This window comes from Marmota marmota, unplaced genomic scaffold (genome assembly GCF_001458135.2).
Source record: "Marmota marmota marmota unplaced genomic scaffold, marMar, whole genome shotgun sequence".
NCBI classification, from domain to species: domain Eukaryota; kingdom Metazoa; phylum Chordata; class Mammalia; order Rodentia; family Sciuridae; genus Marmota; species Marmota marmota.
In genome coordinates, this window is record NW_026000185.1 from 28,940,209 (window position 1) to 28,964,789 (window position 24,581).

A 24,581-nucleotide genomic window follows, 5' to 3' on the forward strand; every position below is an offset into this window, starting at 1 on the left:
GTGAAGGGAGGGGGAGGGGAGAGGAGAGGGAGAGGAGGGGAGGGAGGGGGAGGGAATGGGGAGGGGTGAATGGTCCCGCTTTGAGCATGGGCTCCAGGGTCCTATCCAGGGAGATGGGTGGCTGTAGCTCCTCAGGACTGGCCTGGAGCACAGCCCTGTACTCTGTCCTCGAGTCAAGGACAGCAGTGACCTGGGGTTTGGGGGGTGAACTTCCCCTTAAATCTCCTGGGAGCCAAGACTTAGGCCCCACAGTCCCTGCTGGCCCCATGGAAGCCAGCAGGGGGCGCTGCGAGCCTGGGCTGGGAGCAGCGGCCAGGCGTCCTGAGAGCCCCGCACCCTCCAGGTAGGGCCTAGGCAGAGGGGTGCTGCGGTGCTCACAGCGCTCAGGTTGGCTGGGCTGTCACAGGGTGCAGCCGTGGAGTAGCCCCCTGGGCAATTCAGCAAGTGGGGGCCCCTTCTCCCCACCCCCAACCAGGGCCACTTCTCTTTCTGGTCCTTATAAGATCCCATGAGACAAGGTCGCTGGTCACGTCGCGCATGAAGTGGAAACAGAAGCTCAGAAAAGGCAAGTGACTTGCCAAGGTCACACAGGGAGGGCCGAGGGACCCAGTGCCTCCCCCACCAGACCACAGATTGTCCCACTCACGGCTCAGCCACCGCCTGGCCAAGCTTCATGGAGTCACCAAGTAGGGAGCAGCTTGCTGAGCTCAGGGTGGACCCTGGGCTCCTGGCCCTGGGACCCCCCAAAGCAGAAAGGGGCTCCAACTGCTGAGCACCGTTGGCCGGTCAGCCAAGGCCAAGGTCGGGCTCTACGGAGAAGCCAGGCAAGTGGCAGGAAGGCCATGGCCGTGGGTGGCAGGAGGTGGATCAGGGCAGCCGTGTGAGGGCAGGAACAGGGGACGGATGGGCCAGGACAGTGGGCAAAGGCTGCTCCCCCATTGGTGCCCTGCTGCTGGGGACAGCAGGACGTCCACTCAGCAGACAGGGTAGGCCGGGGACAAGCCAGTCAGGGTGGGCTGAGTGGCAGCGTCCTGGGGGGACCTGAGGGTTGGTGCCAAGACGGAGCCACCTGAGGGGGACACAGACAAAGGGCAGTGGAGGGAGGTGGCACTGGGGGTTCTGGGGATGGGGTGGCCCTGGTGTCCTTGGTACTGCCTCCAGCCGCTGTCCCAGCAGTCTGGCCTGGATGGCCCCCTTCCTGAACTCCTCTCCCCTGGCTCCGCCAGCCACAGAGCACAGACCTGGGCAGCAGAGTCTGGGCCTCAGCCAAGTGAGAATGAGGCCCAGCCAGAGCCCAGGGCCCCTGGCCCAGGGGTGGCCACCCTCCTAGAGAAGCCATCTCGTCCCTGCCCTGTATGAGCTCACCGAGCGGGTGGCAGTGGGTGTGGGGACTCAGCCCAGGAAAACCAGACCCGGCCCGGGGAGCAGAGACCCTGGTGACGTCACTGCGGCCCAGCTGCCTGGCCAGGCCACTGCCCTCCTACACAGAGCCTGGCTGAGCTCTGAGACTGCTGTGGCCCCCAAGGAGGGAAGTCCCTTCATGTGGTCCATGAGGGCTGGCACCGCCCAGGGCCCTGCGGCCTTCTCGGGACAAGCAGGTGGCGGGAAGTGAAGACGAGGTGGACCCTGATGGCTGCCTGGCCCCCAGCTGCCCCTTCTTCCCTTGCTCCAGAATGTCCACCTGTGTGTGTGGCCCAGAGGAGGAAGCATGACTGGCCTCAACCAATTACAACAATCCCCTTCTGCTTGGTCGGGTACTCAATTTCCAGTTCCCTTGCAACTATGAGGCCAGCCCAACGCTGGCCCATGGAACATAATGAGTCTTTGGGGTGCCTTGTCTCACTGTCCACATCCTGCCTTTTAACATTGAACTGCAGCAGCCACTTTGTAACTATGAGACACCAAATGTGAAGACAAAAACCCATTCTTTGTGGGGCAAGGTCCATGAAGAGCCTGGTTTCCAAGCCTCAGAGACAGACCTGAGGCCACCTGCTCCTGGGCTCCCTGTGGAACAAACAGCCTTATGGAATAAGCTACCACTGGCTGTTCTCCGTCACGTGTGTCCTTTCTGACACCCAGATGTGCCTTGTCTGAAGCAGCAGGAGCCCCAGTCTCCAGGCCTCAAGATCATGGGTCTCTTGGGACAGCCACCTGCCTCCTGGCTTCGGACCCCTGTCTGGGGTCTTCCTGCCTGGAGGCTGCCCTGGGCCCAGCGGGGATGTGAGACGGGTCACTGCTGGGGAATCCAGCAACTGTCTGGAGGAGGACCACTGTGGGGCTGGGCCCCTCTCCCTGGCCCACCTCTGCACGCCCTCCCTGGCCCCCACCAAGAGCCGTCCACCCTGGACCTGCCTCACAGTGACCTGGGGGGCAGGGAGGTGGCTCCAGCCTCCCTGGTGCCTGGAGCCGGCAGTGACCCAGAGTGGGGGGTTGCCAAGGCGAGGGGCTGCTGGGACAGAGGACCTGGCTCCTCCTTGACCCCTCCTCTGTCCCTGCCACCAGCTCCGAGGGTCACAGAGCCCCCTGCCCTGCCCTGCCCTGGGGCGCTGGGCCTGGGGCAGGGGTGTCAGGCTGGGAGGGCCCCAGGACGCTCATGGCAGGGGCGGGGTGGGGGCCAGGTGGGAGGGACCTGCTGGCTCAGCGCCAGGCCCCGAAAACTGTGACTTCTAACACCCGAAGGCAGGGCGGGGCCAGGCTGGCCGCCAACTCTCCTCTGTGCCCAAACGCCGAGGTGTCAGGCGTGGAAACTGTCCTCCAGGCCAGCCCCACCTGCCCTGGAGTCCAGCGCCAGGTCCCCCGCGTCCTCCCACTGTCCTCATAGCCCATCTGGGGCTGACCCGGGCCTGGATCCCTGGAGCCCCAGCCCCTGAGTGCTACTGTCCCCCAGGAGGGCAGCCTGTCACCCCCACCACTGGGCCTGCGCCTGGGGGCCTGCTGGCCTGCAGAGGGCACGCGGGACACAGCAGCTGTGAGTGGCCTGGGATCCCTCATGTCCTGCGCTGACCCCCATGAGTGCAGGCGCCGCTGACTGTAGGTCCCTAGTGGTCACTCCAGACCCCGCCAGCTGGTCCTGCCCAGTTCCCTCCTGGCCTCGCTCCTGCCCTGGCCTCTGCAGGGCCAGGACACCTCGGTAGTCCCCACTGCTCCAAGAGGCCCCACATGGAACGTGGAGGCGGCCTCAGCTGTGTCCCCCGGGCCTGTCCTCTCCAGGTCCCTCTAGCTAATCACCAATGCCTGCTTTAGAGGCTGCCATGTGTGGAGGGGCCAGGGCAGGTGCTGCTGGTTTGCCCCACGGACGCCCTGGCCACACAGGCTGGGGTTTCTGGCTGCGGGCACCTGTGACTCTGCCCAGCCCCTTCTGTGGCCACAGGAACGTACTCAGCAGGTGGGCAGAGGTGGGCAGGCCAGAGGGTCAGGGACTAACGCTGCCGAGGAGCCTCCGGTGCAGACAGGAGAGGCTGCCTGGCCTCACCCTCCTGAGTGGGCGGCTGCAACACACAGCCCCCACCTGGCTGAGTGGCAGGTGCCCCATGGGTGGCCCACGATGTCCTGAGCACACTCCCTCCATCCCCACCCAGCGCTGCTACGGCCACTCCCAAACAAAGCTCTAGCTCTTGACAGAGTCCCTCTGACCCTGGGGACCCACCGAGGACCAGCCCGTGTCCCTGGGTGCCCCACTGAAGGTGGGCAGCTCTGCCCACTCCCCTGTGCCCAGCCCAGGGCAGGCAGTGGGCAGAGGGGGCAGAGCCGGAGCTGGGAACCGCTGCTGGGAGAGGCAGCCACACTGCCCTGACCTCCGGGGTCCACCCGGCAGCCCCAGGGTCTGGGGCTCTGTGCCACTCATCCTGCCAACACCCAGCAAGTGCCCGCGTTGCTGCCCCCCCCCCCCAGCTCCCCGCGCCCAGGCTCCCCGCTCTCCGACCTTGGCCTCCAGTGTGGTCAGCCGCTCACTCATGTCACTCAGCCGGGTACAGTTCATGCATTCTGAAAGACAAGGGGAACCAAAGGTCAGAACGTGGACCCTGGGGAGGGGGCAGCCAGGCCCAGGGCAGCCTCTGCAGTCAGGCAGGGAAGCCTGGAAAACTCCTACTTGACCTTCGGAGCCTTCTGCTCAGGGCCCCTCCTCCATGCAACCTGCCAGACCCGAGCCCCGGCACATCGTGCCATCACTGCACAGGGGACACCGCAGCCTGTGGGTGCCACAGGGTGAGGGTCTTGGTCTCGGGGGCCAACACAGTATCTGATCATGGAAGGGTAAATGGTAACCGTCTGGGGAAGGAGCTGAGCCGGCAGACACGGGTCACTAGGACAGAAGGATCTGGGTACATCACGGGGACGGGACGTTGAGGCCAGCATGGATGGGGTCAGACAGGGAGGACATTCTGAGGGGAGGCAGCTCAGGGGAGGCCTGAGAGCCACACGGTGGTGGCCAGATTCAGCGAGGACAGGGCAGAGTCCGCAGCCCACACACTGGGGACCACTGAGACCCAGGAGGTGCCCGGGGCCCTAACGCCCAGGCACAGCAGTGCCCAGGAGCCAGCGGGGGGTGCTGGAGGGTTTGGGCAGGTGAAAGGCCAGATGTGCATGCCGGAAGCTCACCCTGAGCCCTGTGTCCACGGGGCAGGAGCTTCCTGGGCTGCAATTATGTATCAACGTCTGTTTACCTGTCCTGGGCAGACAGAGGGTTCAAGGCGGCTCTGAAGAGCGTGTGTTGCCCTGGAACTCAAGGGTGGCCTCGTGTCCTCTCTGTCCTCCCTACAGTTCAAAGCCTGACTCTGGGGGACCCCCTTCTGCTCCTAAACAGACTCCCAGCAGCTCTCAAGGCCTTCGGGTGGGGCAGTAGGTCCCCCGTGGCCTGTGGGGGCCACAGACATAGGTTGCTTGGCCTCTTGCTGCCACCGTCCACGGGACCTTGGACTCCTGTTTGGGACCTTATTAACTTCCTTGCTCTGAAATGGACCCCCACGAGGGGTCCTGGGGCCATAAAAAGGGGTGGTACAGATTGTATCCTCCAGGGATGTCCAGCCTCCTGGCAAGAGGAGGACATCGGCCTGCCGTCCCCCCCAACCCTACCTGATCTCCGGGAAGGAGCCCTGAGAGCTCCAGGGGACCCCCGCACCCCTCCCTTCTGCCCTTGTCTGCACCAAATTAGTGGTTTATAAGCATTTTCTGGGAATAAAACTCTCCCCTCCCCTCATAAAACCTTGTCAGCAACCCCGATACATAAAACAGATTAAAGACTGAGGTATAAACACTGAACAGGGAAACAACTAGAGGAATGTATACAGTTGTCTGATGCCGGGACCAGAAGGGACTTTAAAAAGGACACGCAGTGGGGGTGGGGGTGGTCTTCTGGTTTAACATGGTGGATTGAACACACATGTTCCCCTCTGGTCCTTCCCAGGACTAGGAGGTAAAGAAATCAAAAGCAGAAAATCCACCAGCACAAGAGAAAGACAGTGCAGGGTTCCCCTCAGCAAAGGAACCGTCAGGCACGCGCACCTGGGATCCCGGGGGCTCGGGAGGCCGAGGCTGGAGGACCGTGTTCAAAGCCAGCCTCAGCAACTTAGCAGGCTCTGAGCAACTCAATGAGACCCTGTCTCTAAATAAAATTTGAGAAAGGGCTGGGGATGTGGCTCAGTGGTTAAAGCACCCCTGGGTTCCATCCCTGGTACCAAAGAAAAAAAAAGATTCAAAGGACAAAAATTTTGCAAGATGGAGTGCATCAGGCGCCCAGACCCAGGCTAGCAAAACTGAGGAGGGATGGGAGGTGGGAACCACTGGGCCCTCCTGAGGCTGGGGAAGCCCCAGGTGGAGAGGGGAGAGGTCCTCTCTGGGGAACAGAGACCTGTCCCCAGAGGAAACGCCTGTAGAAGTGACATTCGGAGAGACCTCTGACACAACAGCTGAGTCTCAAGAGACAGCCTCCACGGGTCATGGTCACCAAGGCCCTGGCACGTGGCTCTCGGTGTGTTCCTCTCACATTCCTGCAGCCAGGCATTCTGGGCTGCTGTAAGAAGCCGTACGGAGCCAGGCGAGGTGGCACACACCCGTCATCCCAGGCACTCGGGAGGCTGAGGCCAGAGGATCGCAAGTTCAAAGGCCAGTCTGGGCAACTTAGCAAGACCCAGTCCCAAAATTTTAAACAAGGCAGGGGGTTGGGCTGGGGGTGTGGTTAAGTCAAAAGCAACCCCGGGTTCAGTCCTCAGTAGAAGGGAGGAAAAGACCCTTAATGGGGACAGGCAGGGTTCAAAAGGAGCAGGGTCCCATTGCCTACCCACCCATTCCCATCCAACCACCCCAGTGCCCCCCCAACCACCCCCTTCAGTCACCTGGAGGTCCCATGGATGTTCAAGAAGCCCTCTGGGGCCCTGTGTCAGCATGGAGGGGTGACAGGTCGGCAGAGCCAGGTGCCTGCTCTCAGGGGCTGTCTCTTTGGGGAGCAGAAGTTCACGAACCCCCCCCCCCCAGCAGCCTCGTCTTTCTGGACAGCCTGGTGACGCTGTAGCTGGGCCGCAGCCTGCCCTGCCCACACCCCGGGGCCAGCAGGAAGGAGGCCATGGTGGATGTGGGAGGTGGAAGCTGGAGCCAGGCAGGTCCACCCGGGCGGGGCACAGGGCAAACCACCCATTCTGGAGGCCTTTAGGGGCTGTTTCCAGGGTCTTAGGCAACAAACAGGACCCCCTGCAGGGGCAGGTCAGTGGAGGGAGGGGGCCTTGGGCTTTTTCTGGAAAGTGCTCTGGGCAGGGGCCCAGTTGGTTCTGGCACCCGGCGGCCTGCTTGGCAGGTGAGGAGCAGTTGGCTGTCAGCAGGCACAGAGGGGCCAGCTCCCCAGCCTCAGCGAGGCCCAGGAGGCCCAGCTCAGCCTCCCCATGCCACCCGCCTGGGCAGGAGCTCCAGATCCGAAAGGTTTACCGCTCCCCTGGCATCTGCCACTGACAGGCAATTAAAGCCTGTTTTTTGTTTTAACTTTCTCTAATTAGTCGTTGGAGCCACGGAAACATGGAGAGGGCGCAGGTGGGGCCGAACCCGCCCCCGGCTCTGGGACAGGCAAGGCCCTCCCAGTGGCTCAGGCCTCAGTTCCCTTGCCGTGATGGGGGCTCTCACTTGCTGGGATTCTGAGGTCCCCAAGTTCCCCCAGCAGCTTCCGGAGCACAGGTGGGCTCCTGGGCACCTGGCAGTACAGGACGCTTCCTGGGGTCCAGAAGGTACAGAGATGGGGGATGGGGGGCTTTGCCAATTGTGTATATCAGAAATTTGGAGGGCTGACCAGTGTGTGTGAGTGTGTGTGTGTGTGTGTGTGTGTGGCACAGATATATATATATATATATATATAGAGAGAGAGAGAGAGAGAGAGGCGTGGTCAGTGGAAAGAGCCGCGGAGGCCTGGTCCAGGCTGACTTACTTGTGGCTTGGGGAGCCCCTGCCTGGGGCCCACCTCAGCTCCCCATCTGTAAAGGGGTCTCCACCGGATCAGCTCCAGGCCTCTGGCCTCGGGGTCCTGGGCTCCTGCCACCTGTGCCCTGGTCCTCAACCTCTCACCCCCAGTCTGGGCCCACCCCTGGCGGGACAGTGCTGCCAGCTCGCCTGCTGTTGGCCTGCTGCGGCCACGCGGGCTCCGCTCCTGGAGCTCAGGACCCACCTTCACCATGAGACTGGACTCCTGAGCCTGGGCCTAGAGAGGGGCTCTGGCTGCCTCAGGGAACCAGGGAAGCCTCTGTCCCAGGACACCAAGGCCATGACCCTGATGGGGCAGCCAGGGTGCACTGTGGCTTTGTCCCCAGTGGCCAGTTCTCTCTGTGAGAGGTCGCTGGGGGAGGTCTGCAGGTGGGGGGGGGGGTGCATGTAGGATGGTGTCACTAGCAGGAGACCTCAAGCTGGGTCCAGCTAAAGGAGATCCTTAAAATTGGGGAGACTCCAGCTACACCACACCCTTCCCATTGGGCCACACCCCTTCAGCTGTGCCATACCCCTCCAGCTATGCCACACCCTCCCCATTGGGCCACACCCCTCCAGCTATGCCACACCCCTTCCATTGGGCCACACCCCTCCAGCTATGCCACCTCCTTCCCATTGGGCCACATCCCTCTAACTATGCTATGACTCTTCCCATTGGGCCTTGGCCACACTCCTTTGCTGGGCCACGCCCCTTTCTTCCCTGAATTTCGCTCAGTCTCCAAGCCCCGAGACATGCAGTTCCTCCCTCAGGACCGTCCTATTCCCTGCCTCCTTCTTTGTCTCACAGTCCATCCTCATCCTTGAAAACATAGCCAGAAAAATGCTATGGCGAACAGGAGGGTGGCTCGGGCCACCGTGGCCATCTCTGAGGAGAATGGCTGGACTCCCATTACTACACTCAGGGAAGGAGGAAGCCGCAGAGCAGGGCGGTGTCAGGGCTGCGTTACTGCAGGAGAGGAGTGGAGGGAGGAAAGCATCTCGGTGCTCTGGCCACCTTCTCACTCCAGTGTGAATTCAGCAGTGCTGTAATCAGCACCAGGGGTCCCCAGCACTCTTGCTCCAAGTGGCCCCCAGAGAGCTGCAGCAAAGCTCCGCCACACCCTCACGGCCATAGGATTCCTCTCTGGGGAACCTGAGTGGCCCAGGAGAGAAGATCTAGAGATGCCCTGACTCTGGGGTCAGAAGCCTCTGCGAGGAGCCCATGGAAGACAGGCCTGCCTTGTCCACGGAGTTCAGGTCCCAGCGACTTCCGCAGGAGCAGACAAGGAGACAAGGGAGATAAGGACCAGAACAGCCGAGGACAACACAGAGAGAAAGCAAACTCCAGAGGATGAGTGGATAGAAGAAAACTGAAAAGCAAACAAACTCAAAAACAAACAATCTCAAAAACCACACTCAAAAACAACAATGAGAAGATCACAACTGTATTTGGTATCCTTAGAGAAAAAGAAGAGACGGCATCCTTGGAACCACAGGAACTGTTTGGAAAGAACTTTCAAAAACCAAAGGTGCACTTTCAGGGGGAAAAAAAATACTGATCTAGAAGAAGTAAAAGAATTAGGACATAAAGAAAATTTCTACAAAATTGAAAAAAAGAAAGTTGTGAAAAGTAGAGAAAGAGAGAGAAAAGAAAATTGGAGGGATAATGAAGGAGACCCAACATCGACAATTGGAGGTTCCAGAGAAAGAAGCCAGAAAAAAAAATGGAGGGAAGAAAAGTTTCAAATAAATGATCCAGAAAGGTCACCTAAAAGGAAGGATATAAATTTGCAAATTTAAGGAACGAATAAAGGGTCAGACGGAAAAAACAACTCACACCAAAAAGTGCGTCGTCACAAAATTTCAGAATCACAGAGAAAACCCTAAACACTTCCAGAGATAAAACAAGGCCTGGGGAAAATGTCAGGAATCAGTATGGCAATTGGACATTTGTACAGCAACAGTGGAAAACGGAAGATACCGTGGTGCCTAATCGAGGAAGGGGATTTCCTGGCTAAGATTCTGTACCCAGCCCAACTATCCCTTGAGATTTGAGAGTAGACACAAAGGCATTTTGACACATGCGCAGCCTCAAAACATTTCTACTCCACATACTTTCTCTGAGAAAGGATGTGCTCCACCAAAACAAGGGAGTAAACTAGAGAGAGGAAGACAAAAAATATAGAGATGCAGAAAGGAAGTTCAACATAGTAGAGAGACCAAGAAGTATTCTGGGAAGGATAGAAAGGGCATGTCATAGGATAAGAGCAGAGCAGCATTCCAGGAACACAACCAGACACAAGACAAAAAGTTCTAGAAAAGTCAGTGTCTGATGTATGTGAACATATTGAAGGGAAAATTAAAATTCTTTTGGAAAACCTGGTAATATGCTAAGTGATACTATACATCCATGACATCACGTTATCTATAAAACTAGACAAAAAAAACCAGTCTATTAATTACCAAGAGGATGGAAAATCCAAAGTGAGGAAATGCATCAGTGCAAATATATCATTTACTTCTTTATTCTATTCTATTCATTGCCCATTCATCTAATGCCCCAATTATTATACAGTTATTTGAGGGGATTGGAAGAGAAGAAGACATGAAAGAGGGGTCAGGGGTTAAAAAATGAAAAGGGACACGATATTCCACAGGAGGACAATCAAAAATTTCTAATATCAAAAGAAGAAATAAGAAAAACAGCAATATGTAGGTGGAGTTAAGCACTGTGTTTGCTCTCCCCAAAAGCTTGATTCTAGGGCATGAAGGTTAAGGGTAGGCAGGGATGCAGGGGACTTCTCTTTTTTCATTGTAACCAAAACCTCAACAGCTGAGCTACATCTCCAGCCCTACATGGTATAATTTAATTTGATTATTTTTATTTTTTGGATGGTAGGGATTGAAATCATATTGAGCCATGCTCTGCCACTGAGCTACACCCCTGTAAATTTCTTAACTTGGGAAGAAAAAAAAACATGGAACACACTCACGATGGTATGTGATAAATATATAAAATTGAATGTGTATTCTGTTTATAATCACATCAGAGATGGATCGTCAGGGGATGGAAGGAAACATGGAAAAAATAAAAATAGTTGCAGTGGTAGGATTATGGGTGAGTTTTTCCCTTGTTTTTCTAAAAATTTCTGGGTGATGTTATATTGTTTTGGCTCCATTTCTTGGTCTAAAATTAGGGCCAACCATCCCCACCTAATTAGGGTTGCTGTGCAGGGTGGGGAAAACCGGGGACACAGCCATCTGCCCAAGCCTTGAGCCTCTACTCGAGTCTTCTTCTTGGAGGTGCAAAGCCAGCTTCTTCCACTGAGTCCCAGGGGTGCCCAGGTCCCTCACTTTTCCCCAACTTTTCACTCTGACTTGGTGACTCTCCCCTTGGGGACACTGCTGCTCTATGGGCAGCTCCCTGCTCCTGTGGAGCCTGTAGCCTCAGGTTTCCATGTGCACGAACCAAGCTCTGGCCTCACACATCAACGGGGACACAGCAGGCTTTTAATAAATAACCATGGACTAAAGGAAACAGTCACTCCTCGAGGGCCATTTGCTCATAGTTCTGAGTCTAAACAGCAGGAGCAAACTTTGGAGATGATCTTCATGTGGGTAAACTGAGGCCCAGAAAGAGAAAACAACTTGGCCCAGAACATGGCCTTGGCTCCTTCCCCAGACCCAGGCCCACCCACCCACCGTGGTCCACCGTTTGCTGGGCATATTGATCATGCTTTTTATTTTCTGTGTTTTGGGTGCTTTGACACTGGGGGTCCTGCCAACCCTGGGAAGACGGTCCCTCCCAGGGCCAGCCCGTTCCTGAAGACAGTACTTTTGTATGTGAACTAAGCAGTCCAGAGCCCACAGCCTCCAATCACTTCCTTTATGAGGCCGCCATCTCCCTGCCCTCATCTCCCCAGAGCCAGCCACGGGCCAACCCAGGACAGAAACTACATCCCAGAGTCTCCTGAAATTATGCCAGTGAACCCATCCTCCCCCGTTACTTCCTATAGAAATCCCAGTGGAGGCTCTTGACTGCACCGTCCTCTCTGCCTCCTGAGCCTCCCCGTGTGCCCTGCATGGTGTCCCATGCCCCCTGATTCTAGGGCAGTCACTTCCATGTCGGCGAGTCTTACCGCACTCCATTAAAACAAACCCTGGTCTAGTAAAGGCCAGAACTGAAGCTCAGCTCTTCACCTCCCGTGAAGCCGTGGTGGCCGGGGCTGGGTGCCCTGCCCATCGGGCTCTTCTCAGGGCCAAACCTACTGACCACCGGTCGGGGACAGGCAGGCAGCACAGCCAGGGACAGCTTAGAACAAAGGTCCCCAGGACCCTCCTGGCTCCAGGCAGCACAGAGCTGGCCCTTCCAGAGAGCAGAGCCTTGGCCTTGGGATCGTTGGGGGGACAGCTTCATCTCAGAAGCCCTGGCTGCCTCCGCTCCCAAGCAGAGGACACAGATTCCAGGGTCCCCTTGTGCTGGCCACTGACATGGCGTCCCGAATGGGGAGGATGCAGGTGGCATTCAACCAAACAAGGATGCCCTCCCTCCACCCCTCATAGCTGCAGGGCTCTCTGAGCCTGGACTCGGAGGCCTGGCTCCTGGTCTTCCTGAGTGGCCCTCTGTCTTAATGACATTGCATTTGGCAGGGGCTTCCTCTGTCATCCTCCTCGGCTGTGGGTACGATGGTAACAAGAGCCACATATCCAGGCTGCCCCTCATGCTCCCCAGCGACACCGGGAGAGGCTGCCAAGTTGCCCAGGGCCCGTAGGTGCCACGGGACGGCACCTGGGTCAGAACCCTTCTAGAGCCCGGGGTCTTTTCTGCACAATTTCCTGCTTCTGGTTGCTTTGGCACCTGGGAAACTTGAGGAGCAAACGGGCCAGAACGGAGCCATCAAGCAGGGCTCCTGAGAGAGGCGTGGGGTGTCCGTGGCTGGTTTCCTAGGCCCAGCGGGGCTGCCATGATCCTGCTTGTGCGGCTGCGGCACCTGCCACACAGACCACTGAGGTGAGCCGGACTCATCTCTGCACACACAAGTTATAATGGGTCAGGGCAGTCCTCCCTGGTTCCATGACTGTCTATCATCTGTGCCATTTCCTTCAGACTGGCCACCCTGGGACCCGTCCCCAAAACCAATAGCATTAGTATGCGGAGACAGGAATCCTGCAGGATAGAGCACTTTTCAGCCCTCTGCTGGGGATGGATTGGGGTCCCCATGGCTGGGGACATTTAGAGGGGCAGCTGTGTTACAGCTTGCTGAGGGTTTCGCATCTTTTATGAGTGTCCCTCAGGACTCTCATAAAAGGAGATTTCATCATAAGAGAAGCAAGAGATGGACTCTCAGTGGCCTTTTTGGGGAGGGAGGAGTTTGGGGGGGTCACCCCTGGGCATCTAGCTTTTGGGGGTCAGCGACTCCACCTCTCACGGGCAGATCTCTGAGGCTCGTGTTGTTAATCTGAAGTTATTGTTGGATGTGTTGACTCTTTTCTCCTTGTCCAGAAAGAAGTCACAAAGCATCTCCAGGGTCACCCGGGCTCCTAGATCTCTCAGGCCCCGAAAGATGACACCAAGCACCGCCCAGGGAGAGGAGCTCAGAGATTCAGGACCCTCTTGGACATGTGGCGGCAGCATGGCCATCTCTGTGTCACTGGGAAAGAATCTGTTTACAGGGCTCCAAGCCCAAGGTCAAGGTCCAGGTGCCGGGACGCAGAGCCAGCACTCGGGTGGTCCCTGGGGTGTAAAGGGGCTGCCTGCTCCTGAGCCCCAACAGCCTGCACCCAGCCAGGCCTCGTCCCCTGCAGTCCCCCGCCAGCCACAGCTCAGGGAGAGACAGTGAGCTTTCGAGGGGAGCAGGTGAGGCCCCCCCAAATACACAGGAAGTCCCAAGACCCTAGCCACTGGGCTTCCAGAGGGAAACGAGCAGAATTTTAGGAATGAAAGACAAGGTCACGGGTTGGGTCCCCCCAGGTGGTGGGACCGGGCAGACGAGGGAAGAGGAGGCCCGGGGTCCCACTCTCAGCCTCTTTCTGTGTCCCTCTGCTCTTGAGCAGGTCTCTTCAGTTCTTTGGGTCCCTGCTGTGCTGACCGCAAAGTGATAGGTGACAGACAAACCAAATCCTAACAGATCCTGACAGAGATGGGACCTGGGGGTACAGATCCCATCACCCCCACCCCACACACCACCAGCCAACATCTGACAGCCCCCGCCATCTGAGCCCTGGGCTGATCCACTTCCCACTGTCCCCACCCACCACCCCTGTCCTCAGGGATTACTGTCTGGGGTCAGCTGCTCCCTGGTGGGCAGAGGGGAGGAAGTAAATGGGGCCGGTAGTGGAGACCCTAGGACTCTCAGGGTCGGCCTGGGCCACACCTTTCCCTTGCAGGAGGAGGTTGCCATGGCAACCAAAGCAGCACTTGGTACCAGGACCAAGGGGAAGACCTTGACTGGGGACCGAGTTTTTCTTCTAATCAACTCGGAAGGTCGCTCAGATGTAATTTGCTTCTTTCTTAAAGATACTGTCTCTATACTGTCCCCAGGGGCTTGACACACATTTAAAAAACAAAGGCATTCGTGCAGGATCTTATAACAGTTGCCTGTCAGCTTAAGGCATGGTCCCGTCTGGGTCCTGCCTGGGGAAGTCACTTAACTCTCTGTCCTCCATGCGGGTTTAGAGGAGGCAGGACTGGAGGGCAGGTCTGAGAAAGGGTTATTGTTATTCAGACTATGATATTGAAAAGGAAATTCCCCACATAATTAGAAGGCAGGGAGGAGCTTAGCCTTAAAGCCCTTTCTTTTTGCAGATCAGAACTCAGATCTGGGTGTTAAATGGCTCACGGCTGGAGTCACACATCTGAACGGGGATGACATGGGGTTAAAACCCATTCACCCTCCCGGGGTGAGGACTCCTGATCCCTCTTCAGTCATTTACACTATAGTAAGAATGAGCCCTTCCAGAACCACTGAGGCCAGCACTTCATAAAGCACTCTCTCCTCTCTTCTCTTTCCAGAGAGTCTGAGGTGATACGGTCCCCACTCAGAGAGCAACGGCTCAGCCCAGAAAAAGGTAAGGAAGAGGATCTGGAACCCAGAAACTCCAGTCCCGCTGGGTCAGAGGCCATCTGTGCAGGCTCAAGGCAGGGGACAGAGTGCCTTCTTAGGATGTGGTTCCTGCTGGCCTGTTTTTCGGGACTTAGATGCTGGTCCTGGGCCACAGGGAAAGCTTCCGCCCCGAGGACAGGGCTGGCATCCACACTGACCCTGCCCAGGCTTCCGAGTGCCCAACTGGACTTACCAAGTGGCCAGTGGGAGAAGGTTCAGGCCAGAAGCCCAGACTTCGAGGAGGGGGAGGAGGAGGCTGCCTTCAGGTCTGAGGCCTGCTCTCTGCTCACAGCTGGGCTGCAGCGTGGGTGGAGCTGGGAGGGGGCCCAGCCTTGCTGAGCTCTGAGGATGTGGTGGTGAGGTGGGGGCTGGGGTCTCGGCTTCTCTTGGGGAAGGGTCTGCTCAAGTGCAGATCAAGGGCGATCTGGTTGGGCTACCCCCATCCCCTTCTCCCCATCCTACCCCCAGCTCTGCAGGACAGAAACACATCCAGCTGCCTAGGAGGGGACACCAGGAGGCAGAGTGGGCCAGGGTGGGACCCAAACAACTGTGATGTGTGGTCGCTGCTCACAAGGCCAGCGGAGCCAAGTCCTGAAGGCAACAGGAGCCAGGATGAGCCACCCTGTCCCATCACCCCAATCCTGGAGCCCCCAGAGGGTGCCAAGCCTGCAGCCGTCCTGCGGGTCTGGTGGGTGTGACATGGTGTCTCACTGTGGCTGGAATTTGCCTTTCCCACGCTGCTAAAGCAGAACATCCCCGTAGTCTGGGGCACTATCTCTGCTTCCCACGGTGGCCCTTATGTCCTTGTCTTGTCTTTCCTTTGGCTTCATCTGTCTGTTTCTCAGTATTCATAGCGGTTCTTTCTGGATTTCAGGTACCAACCCATCACCCATTATGCGCTGCCGGACAGTGGTGTCCCTGCCTCTGGTGACGCTGTCGCTCACCCTGGGGAGGTGTCCCTGCCGTTGATCTTCCATCCCTGGATCCAAGGTCCTGCCCAGGTCAGGACCTGCAGGGCAACTCTGAACACGGGAGGCCGGCTGCCTCCACACCCACTCCTGACTCTCAAAGGCAGCTTCTCATGTCCCCAGAGCGGGGGAGACGCAGCGGTGGGAGGGGCTGCGCCCGGAAATCGCTCCCTCTCCCTCGTTTGCCCATAGTCTTCATTGTGAATAGGCGTTGGGTTTTAGCAAATGCTCTTCTCTTCTAATCTGTTAATAAACGGAATCAGCTGAATCGATTTCCTGAAGAAGCCGGCCTGCTCACCAACTATGACCTTTTTCTGCACTGCTGGACTTGAGTGGCACATATTTTATTTTACTTCAAAAAAAAACCCTAAATCATTACCCAACCAGCACTGCTGTGGGTCAATTTGAGTCCCACACCTGTGGGACGTGGGGCCACGACTCTGATTCCTCAGACTTATCCTTCCCCATCCAGGGTCCACAGGGCCAGGTCCCCTTTGCCGCCTCTGTGAGCCAGGAGTGGACATCTCCTGAGTCACCTCTTTCCACCTAATCTCAGCGCTCGCCTCCCTGTGACGGAGGAGCCCAGGCCTTCACCTGTTCCCAGCTCAGGGTCCAGGGCTCCTGGTCCCAGGTTCCTGAGACCCACATGCCCACTCCCTCCCCACCGGGTGGTGACCTCGGCAGCGAGACCTTCTGTCTCCTCAGGTCCTGGGACCTGGCCCTGGAGCACATTCCTGCCCGGTGAGTTCGACTGTGCTTGTCTTTTAAATGATTCTCACACTATGTGTCACTTATAGCAGGAGAAGTCCTAAGTGACCGGAGTGCGTGGTCCTGGCAGAGCCGGGCCTGGGCCGATCCGGGGCCCTCCCTCGGGTCCTCTGAAGGCCACTTCCTGTAAGGTTGTCAGTCCTATGAATGCGGTTGCTGTGGCTTGGGAGTGTCCCCCAGAATTCACGTCTGGGCAACTCCACCCCAAAGGCATGTGTTACTGGCCCTTGGAGGCGGGGCCTTCGGGAGGCGGTTAGGTCAGATGAGCTCACGTGGGTGGGACCGCATGATGGCATTAGTGGCTTCGTCAGAGCCGGTTGGCCCCTCCTCCTACAGGATGCCCTCTGCCATATTATGATGCACAGGGGAGGCCTGGCCAGCCGCTCGCACCTGGACAAGGAACCTCCAAGAGCCCCAAGCTAAACCGATCTCTGCTCTCTAAGGTGACCCAATACGAGGTATTTAGTTACAGGAACAGAAAACAGAGACAGCTATCAACTGTGTTGGCCAGACTGCAGGGGACCACCGTGTGTCCAGGGTTAGGAGCGTCTTGTTCACATAGGCCCTGGGACGAGACCTGGGTCCCCACCACCTGGGCCTCTCCCGGGCTGCCTTCTGAGTGGGCTCTGCTTTCTCAAGCTGAAGCCTGTCATGGAGTTTGACGGGCCAAGGTGGCGTGGAGGGTCCCTGCCCACGTGTGAGAGCCTGACCCTGACACAGACTCAGGAACCAGCAAAATAGTGTCCTGAATCTCCCTCGGCTGCCAGCTCAGGAGAGCCCCGGAGCTGAAAGAGGTCCCCTCTGCTTCTCCTCTGTGCCACTGGCCTGGCTGGAACATTCTGAACATAGGTATGGGCCCTGCTTGGGGTCAGCAGTTCCAGCCTTCATCTGGCAGCAGGAACCAGGGACTCCAGCCAGCCCCCCGCCCCCAGCCCCTCTTAGCAAGTTCAGTGGCCCCAGTGAGATGCCACCACTGTACACTCAAGGACACAGGACATCAGTGCACATTTTGGACCCCGTCAACCAGAACTGAGAAACCCGGTAGCCTGCTTGCAGGATAGTGGACAGCCTGCAGGACGGTCTGTTTGACAGGACACAGACCACGGGGACTCTGTTCTGAGCATCCTTATTTCACGGTCAGGGAAACGGCAGTGTCCTGCGTGTCACTTCTCAGTTGCAGAGTTCTGTCCGCCCCAGGCCACACTCACCAGGAACAGAAGTGGCCGGAAGCCACAAGAAGGAAGATCCAGAGGCCCACGGCATGCTCTCCTCCATGTGTGTGTGTGCATGTGTGTGTGTAAATGCACTACATCCCTCGCGGCCCCAGCATGTGCACACGTGTTCACACGTGCCTGTGTGAGTGTGCCCTAGTCACGGCCAAGCAATGACATCAAAGGACTGGGGACCCACGTGGGGACGTTGGGGTCCCTGGGGGCCCTGAGGAGGCCACCTCCCCTTGACCCTGCAGGCAGAGCTGGGCTCTGGCCAGATGCAGCACTACTTATTTATAAGAAGGCTACAGCCCCACCCCCGGGACAACACAGGGGACCGTGAGCTTGACCAAGGACTGCAGATGCAAGGGGGCCCCAAAGCATTCTCCACTCTGGCTGAGAAGAAAGAGGGCAGCGTCTTACCCCGACTGCAGAACCAGAGACTCAGAGGAAATGGGAGTTGGCCAAGATGACCCCGCCTCTGCATGACCCCACCTGGCCTGAATCCCACGTAAAGACTGGGCTGGGGTGTAGCTCAGTGGATAGCATGCACGAGACCCTGGGCTCCATCCCCAGTACTGCTAAAGAAAAGGGGGCAGGAAGAACTTGAGATAAGGAGCTTCTGTCTCTGGTATCCGCCGTGGGAGGGCCGCCTCCAGCTCATTGGAGCTGGTGAGTCCGTGGGGGTCCAGCGGCCAGACGCCCAGCTGGGACTCCCAGCAGCTCCAACAGCAGCAGAAGCCAGTGGCCAGAGGCCTTGGGGGTGTGGGAAGTCAGGGGGTCAGGCTGGTCCACAAGCCTGGGTCCACCCCCAGGGGATGACGTCAGATTTGGTTGCTAGAAGGGCCCCTAGCTGAGTGCAGAGGGGTAGGCGATGTGTATGCTCATAAACAAGAGACTTTCCACGTCTCGGGACACACAGTAGGTTCCTGGCACACACTGGGAACTCTGGAACAACCTGGGGATGAGTGGGAACTCCCTTCAGGAGCCCATCCCCAGCTCTGAACCCAGGGAACACCACATGCTGAAGGCATTTCCTACTGAGGAGCAGGCTCCTCTTGACTCCCTGTCACAGTGGGGTCAGAACTGGATGAGCCCCAAGCCTCCCAGGCCCACACCTGACCTTCAGGGGCCAGGCAGCTGCAGGAAGCCGGTGACAGCCGAGCTCGGGAAGACCAATGGCACCGAATATTCACCCTGACATCATCTGGCTGCAATTCCCAGAGACTAAAATTAGGCAGAGGAAATTTAGGATGTTGCTTTAGATGTCCAAAGAAAACAGGGGTGTGGGCCAGAAAATGGATCATAAAAGAATTCTGGTGACTCAGTCCCAGCTGGGGGGGACCAGGCAGGAGCCCCACTGTGGGAAGAGGCAGAGGAGACCCGAGCTTCCCAGGCCAGCGCATCCCAACAGGGGCTTCTCAGTTCAGCCCGTTTCCCACCCGGACTGGAGGGACGCTGGGCGTCACCTGTGGTCAGCTGGAAGCCCAGCAGTGCACCACCTTGAGTCCCCCTCCCCAGTTCCTTCCCTTCTTAGGAGAGGTCGAAGGTCCCCAAAGGCTTGCTGCTCCTGTCCCCTAGGTCCAGGTGAGAAAGCGCTGGGCCACCCAGGTGCACAGGCAGATACCTGGGAATTTGAAAAGTGACTCCTACCCCATGTGAAAAAAGACCCAGAAAAGAGTAGGGGACTCTCCTCATTCAACCTGCTGAGCTGAAAGACCTAATATTGAGGTTTAATGAGAGATCAGGATCCTCCAAGGGTCCTGTGAGCAAGACTCCCTGTACTTGGATATATTTGAGAAGGGAGGATCCAAAGTTTCATCTGATTCCCACAGAGGGGAAGCCTGTGACTATTGTCCCAATTATCTGGCTCAATTCCTCCTTTTACAGATGAAGACCTGAGGCCCAGAGAGGTGAGGTTATTTCCTCAAAGTCACAGAGCAAAACCATGGCAAGACCCAAGTCAGGCTCCAGCCAAGTCCTACATTTTCCTCCTGTAGCATACCCGTGGAGCCAATGGTACTAAGGTTGACTTACCACCCACAGATTGGTTGGACATGCAGCCACGCTGGGCAGAAAGATGGAGAGGAGGAAACAGGGTAGAAAAAGTAAAATGAAGTCGGGGTGAAGTCAGGGTGCACAAACTGGAATTGGGAGAGCCTCCCTGGTTGTCAACCATCAGATGCAAATGAGGCTCCAGAAAGTGAAAGTAAAGAGAAAATGGAATTTCACTTCTGGCAAAGGTCTGAATTTCTTCAGGGGCCTCCCAAAATGGAGGCTGAAGGAGGAGGCTATGAGGACCTCAATCGCTCCCTGGCAGATTCACCTCAATGAATGTTAGCGGTCAGTTAGGGCCACTCTACCGCCCCCACATGGCTGTGGTGAGAATTACAGGGTGAACTGGCCTGAATCCCCACCTCCACGCCCACAGGGAGCCTGGCCTGGAGGGAGCAGTCACTCTGTAGATGAGAAAAGAACTGGAAGAGCCAAGGTCAAGAGCTGCTGGGGAGGGAGATGGGGAGTGGGCAGGGGTTACAGGGTTTTCTAGAATCTTCTGGACCACAGCACGGTCCCAGTGCAGCACCCAACATTACCATAATCCTGACAATACTGCAGAGACTCAGGCCTGACTCCGGGATTTCATTTCTAACTTACTGAGCAGATCCTTTCAGTGTTGTGGGATAAATAATCAGAGGAGTGGGTGGAGAGATGAGCACCCCTGCTCCCCTGAGAACCTCAGGTTGAAAGTCCAACTCCGACCCAAGGACTTCAGGATAATTAGCTACAGGAGGCTGCACAGTCCCTGGACTAAAGTAAAGGGGAAACTGGATGGAGCCCCAAGACTCTGCAGAGGTCAGAGGGATCAGCAGGAAGTGTGGGAAAGGCAGGGGTGACCCTCACCCCACGGAGCAAAGCCAACTCAGAGCCTACCTGTCTGCGGTCATGGTAACCCAGAAAATGGAGACTTTGAGGCAGCCACAGTCACAGCACTGTGTAAACCCCAGGCTCTCATTTCCCAAACAAGGAAATGCAGACCCAGAGAAGGAAAGGCCCTGCCCACGGCACCCACGAGCAAGAGGCAGAGCCGGAGCCAGGACTCAGACTTTACAAATAAACCAGAACTCTGTATCTACGGCCAACGGCCTTTAACAAGGGTGCCAAGACCTTTCAATGGAGACAGAATAGGCCCTTCAGCAAAAGGTGCTAGGAGACCTGGAAATCCACACGCAAAAGGGTCAAGTTAAGTCCCACCTCATCACATACAAAAAGTGAACTCAAATGGATGAACACAACAGTTATGAATTAAAACCATAAATCCCTTAGAAGAAGGCACAGGGGTTTATCTTCACGACCTTGGATTTGGCAACGAATCCTTAGACACGACACCAGAAATATGAGCAACAACAGGGGAAAAAAAAAAGTAGCTAACTTGGGTTTCATCAAAATTAAAACTTTCATACATTAAAGGGTTTTATCAAGAAAATGAAAAGACAAGATACAGAATGGGGGAAAATATTTGCAAATGATAATACTGATAAGAGTTTAATATCCAGATGAAATCATCTTGTAAATCAACACAAAAAGGCAAACGGCCCAATTTCTGAAGGCGCCAAAGACGTGGATAGATAATTTTTGCAAAGAAGACATGCAGACGGCCAGTAGACACATTAAAAAATACTCAACACAGATGAAAATCAATACCAAGATGAGAAATCACCTCCTACCAAAGATGGCTGTCATTTTAGAAAACAACACAACAGTTAGAAAATAACACGGATGTGGAGAAATCAAAGCCCTTGCTGTACATTTTGCTGGAGGAAATGCAAAGTAGAACATGGTGTATGGAAAACACTATGTTGGTTTCCTAAAACATTAATCATGGAATTACTCTATGACCCAGCAATTCCACTCAAGTCAATCAATGTACAACACACGCACTCAAAAGACTTGAAGACACGTGTTCAAGCCACTCTGCACGCACAGGCTCATGGTTCATAAAGACACTAATCACAACAGCCAAAAGGGGAAATCTGGATGTCCATCAACAGATGAAAGTTGAAACAAATTGTGGAAAACTATTCAGCTATAAAAAGGAATGAAATACGGTTTCATGCTATGATGTGATGAACCCCCAAAGCATTTTGAAAGAAACCAGATGCAAAAGATCACACAGTGCGTAGAGTCTATATATACAACACACTCAGAATAGATCAGAATAGATGAATCCGTAGAGACAGAAAATAGATTGGTGTTTGCCAAAGACTGGGAGGAGAGGAAAAGAGGGGGAGAAGCTGGCTAATGGGTATGGATCTTACTTTGGAAAATGGAAATGTTTGGGAACCAGAGAGAAGGAGCAGTTAGATGACATTGGGTCTATTAATGCCACAGAACTGTTCACTTTAAGATGGCTCATTTTATATGGTGTGAATTTTACCTTAATAAATTATTTTTAAAATTAACCAGAAAATCCCTATTACAGGTTGGTATCCCTTATGGGAGATGCTTGGGACCAGCACTGTTTCAGATTTTGGAGTTTTCTGATTTGGGAATGTCTGCATAGACTTTACCAGGTGAGCGCCTCTAAGAATGAAAATCCCAAAAGTTCAGAGCTGGTTGGATTTCAGATTTTCTGGTTAGGGATGCTCAACTTGTATAAATGACAGGATGTCCTTCCCTCCCCTGGAAGGGAGTCTTCCTTCTCAGGACCCTGGACCCAGCTGAGTAGCAAAAGGAGGTGTGTAGTACCTGGACCTACTGGGCTGTGCTCCTGCTGCAGCCCCGCCCAGGGATGATAGACAAAGCCATGCTCCAATAGGAAAGGGTCTTGGTGTGAAATGCCCCACTTCCGGTTTGTACATGACGTCACTTCCGGTTTTTAATAAACCTTCACTTCTGGTTTGAAATGGGAACAGTGCAGTCTACGTTTCCTTTCAGAACGGCCTTGTTAGACTTCCTTCCCTAGAGGTGCTTCACCCAGGGCTGCCCCACAGCCTCGGCCTCTCTTTGAGGCCAATTTACACAGCCTTTCCCAGAGCTGCCTCCATGGAGCGTGCAGGCCTGAGGCAGGTTGTCATTTTTACCTACTATATAAATGACAGTCACCGAGGAAGATTTAATATTTTTGTCCTTTTACCATTTTAAACTGCTTGGCTGCTTGGCTTAAAACCAGTAATGAAAAAGCAAAATGCGCAAAATAAGTTGAGCTTATTTTCAGGACAAGCTTTGTGAAGTTTTGCTCTGGGGCCAGCATTAGGCCAGGACCTGGAGATTCAGACCCAAGAAAGACCTTGTGCCTGCTGGAAAGGAGCTCACTGTCCAAGGACATCAAGGGACATTTAGGGACAAGGAAAAGCTGTTGCTAGAATTTCCCTTCAAGGAGGACTAGGGGAGTCCGGAGGCAGAACGGAGGGGTGCTGCCAGGCCCTTGCATGGAAGGCTTTCTTTCTTTTTTTTTTTTTGTTACTGGGGCTTGAACCCAGGGCCTCCTGCATGCTAGGCAAATGCTCTACCACGGAGCTACACCCCCAACCCTTTTTATTTTATTTTGAGACAGAGTCTCACTAAGTTGGTCAGGCTGACCTTGCAATCCTCCTGCCTCCCGGGATTACACTGTTCCCAGCATGAAAAGGTTTTCTGAGTCTTGAGCTTTAACCAGAAGTTGATCGAGTCGAGAAGAGGCAGGGTGGGGTGGGGATAGAGAGAGCCCAGCAGGAAAAAGAAAAAAAAAAACGTGGGCAGAAGAACAGAGAAGAGAGACAATAATAGCAGAAAATACCAACATAGCCTTTGTGATGCGTCAACCCCTCTATTAAGCACTGCACGAGTATTCACCAGGGGGATGGTCACTATGACTGTGAGGACAGTATCACCAGCACCCCCATTTTATGAGTGAGAAAAGTGATTGGATGCAGAGGGCGAGGAGTTTTACAGCAGATGCATGGTAAGCCTGGGATTCTGTCCCCGCAGCCCACGTGTACTAACCACTGGTCACTTAGAGAGCCACCAGCAGCTCCGGGCCATTGGCAGACAAGACATGAGCGGGTACCAGGGGCAGGAAAGGGCCAGCGGAGGGCCATCAGGATCCCTTGTGCCTAAGGCTGCTCGATTCAGGACACTGCATGCGAACAACCCTAGGGGGCGCCGTTGTATCACAGGCATTGTAGATTTGAGAATTTATTGTGACAGGTTTCCAGCAGATGGCAGCCACGTGCCTGGAGGGAGGGAGCCTCTTCCTAATGCACACAAAGGAACCCCGCGCACTAGATGGAGCTGCTTGGCTCTCATCCAGAGGGGGCGGGACACCATGGAAGGGTCTCAAGCCGTAGAGGGGAGTGTTTGGCGCTCCCTTCCAGACAGCTGGCTCTGGGGGCTGAGGCAGTCCAGGTGAGAGGCGGCAGGACCTGGGCTAAGCTAGGTGAAGCTCCAGGGCTGTGCACACAGAGGGCCAGTGGTAGGAACCCCCTGGCACCGAGGCAGAAAAGGAGAGGACAGAGCTGAGGCCTGGAGACTTCCAGATCCAACAGCTGATAGATTAGAAGGTTGTCAGGCGAGGAGAATTAGAGACGGTCCAGGGAGAAGTGACAGTGGATCTTGGACCTGTGGGGGACGAAGACTGTGGGACACCTAAGAGGGATGCTGACAGGGGTCCTGGATGCCAAGATGTGGCTCTGAGCAAGTGACCTGTCCATCCAAGACACCAGTGTCCTGGCTGGGAATCTCCAGAGGGGACCAAGCCATTCTGTAGTGACCAGAAACAAGTCTGGTGGAGTCAGGATGTCCTTGCGTTCCCCCACAGCTGGACCCTGAGTCACCATCTGCTTCCTGTGTCTATGGGGGCCCCAGCTCCTGCTGACTAATGAGAAGGGGGTTAAGCTTCTGGGAACAAATCGAGCCAGCATCCCGGGAGTCCCTTCCACAGTTATGGGCACCGAGGCGGGCGCAGGAGGAAGGGGTCCAGGCTCCCACAGCTTGGGCAGAATGTGCCCAGAGCTGCTGGGGACCTCCAGCTTCTAGACTAGCCATGAGCCCACTCACAGCCTGCAGCCCCTCTCAGTTCCCTGGAGCCAGAGCCACTGTCCCAGGGGGCGGGCTGG

General features: G+C 55.8%; 1 protein-coding gene and 1 long non-coding RNA gene across 2 annotated transcripts in view; one reads left to right on the plus strand and one right to left on the minus strand.

Moving 5' to 3' along the window:
* Col26a1 (collagen type XXVI alpha 1 chain) overlaps positions 1–24,581 on the minus strand; it is a 128,814-nt gene that overhangs the window by 9,923 nt on the left and 94,310 nt on the right. The window contains exon 4 of the mRNA XM_015491464.2: positions 3,795–3,984. Within this exon, the coding sequence (XP_015346950.2) occupies positions 3,795–3,984 (190 nt within the window). The remainder of the gene's footprint in view (positions 1–3,794; positions 3,985–24,581) is intronic.
* LOC125612390 lies at positions 13,947–15,780 on the plus strand. The gene is made up of 3 exons (XR_007342760.1): positions 13,947–14,337; positions 14,450–14,505; positions 15,415–15,780. It is a non-coding gene; the product is annotated as an uncharacterized LOC125612390 (long non-coding RNA).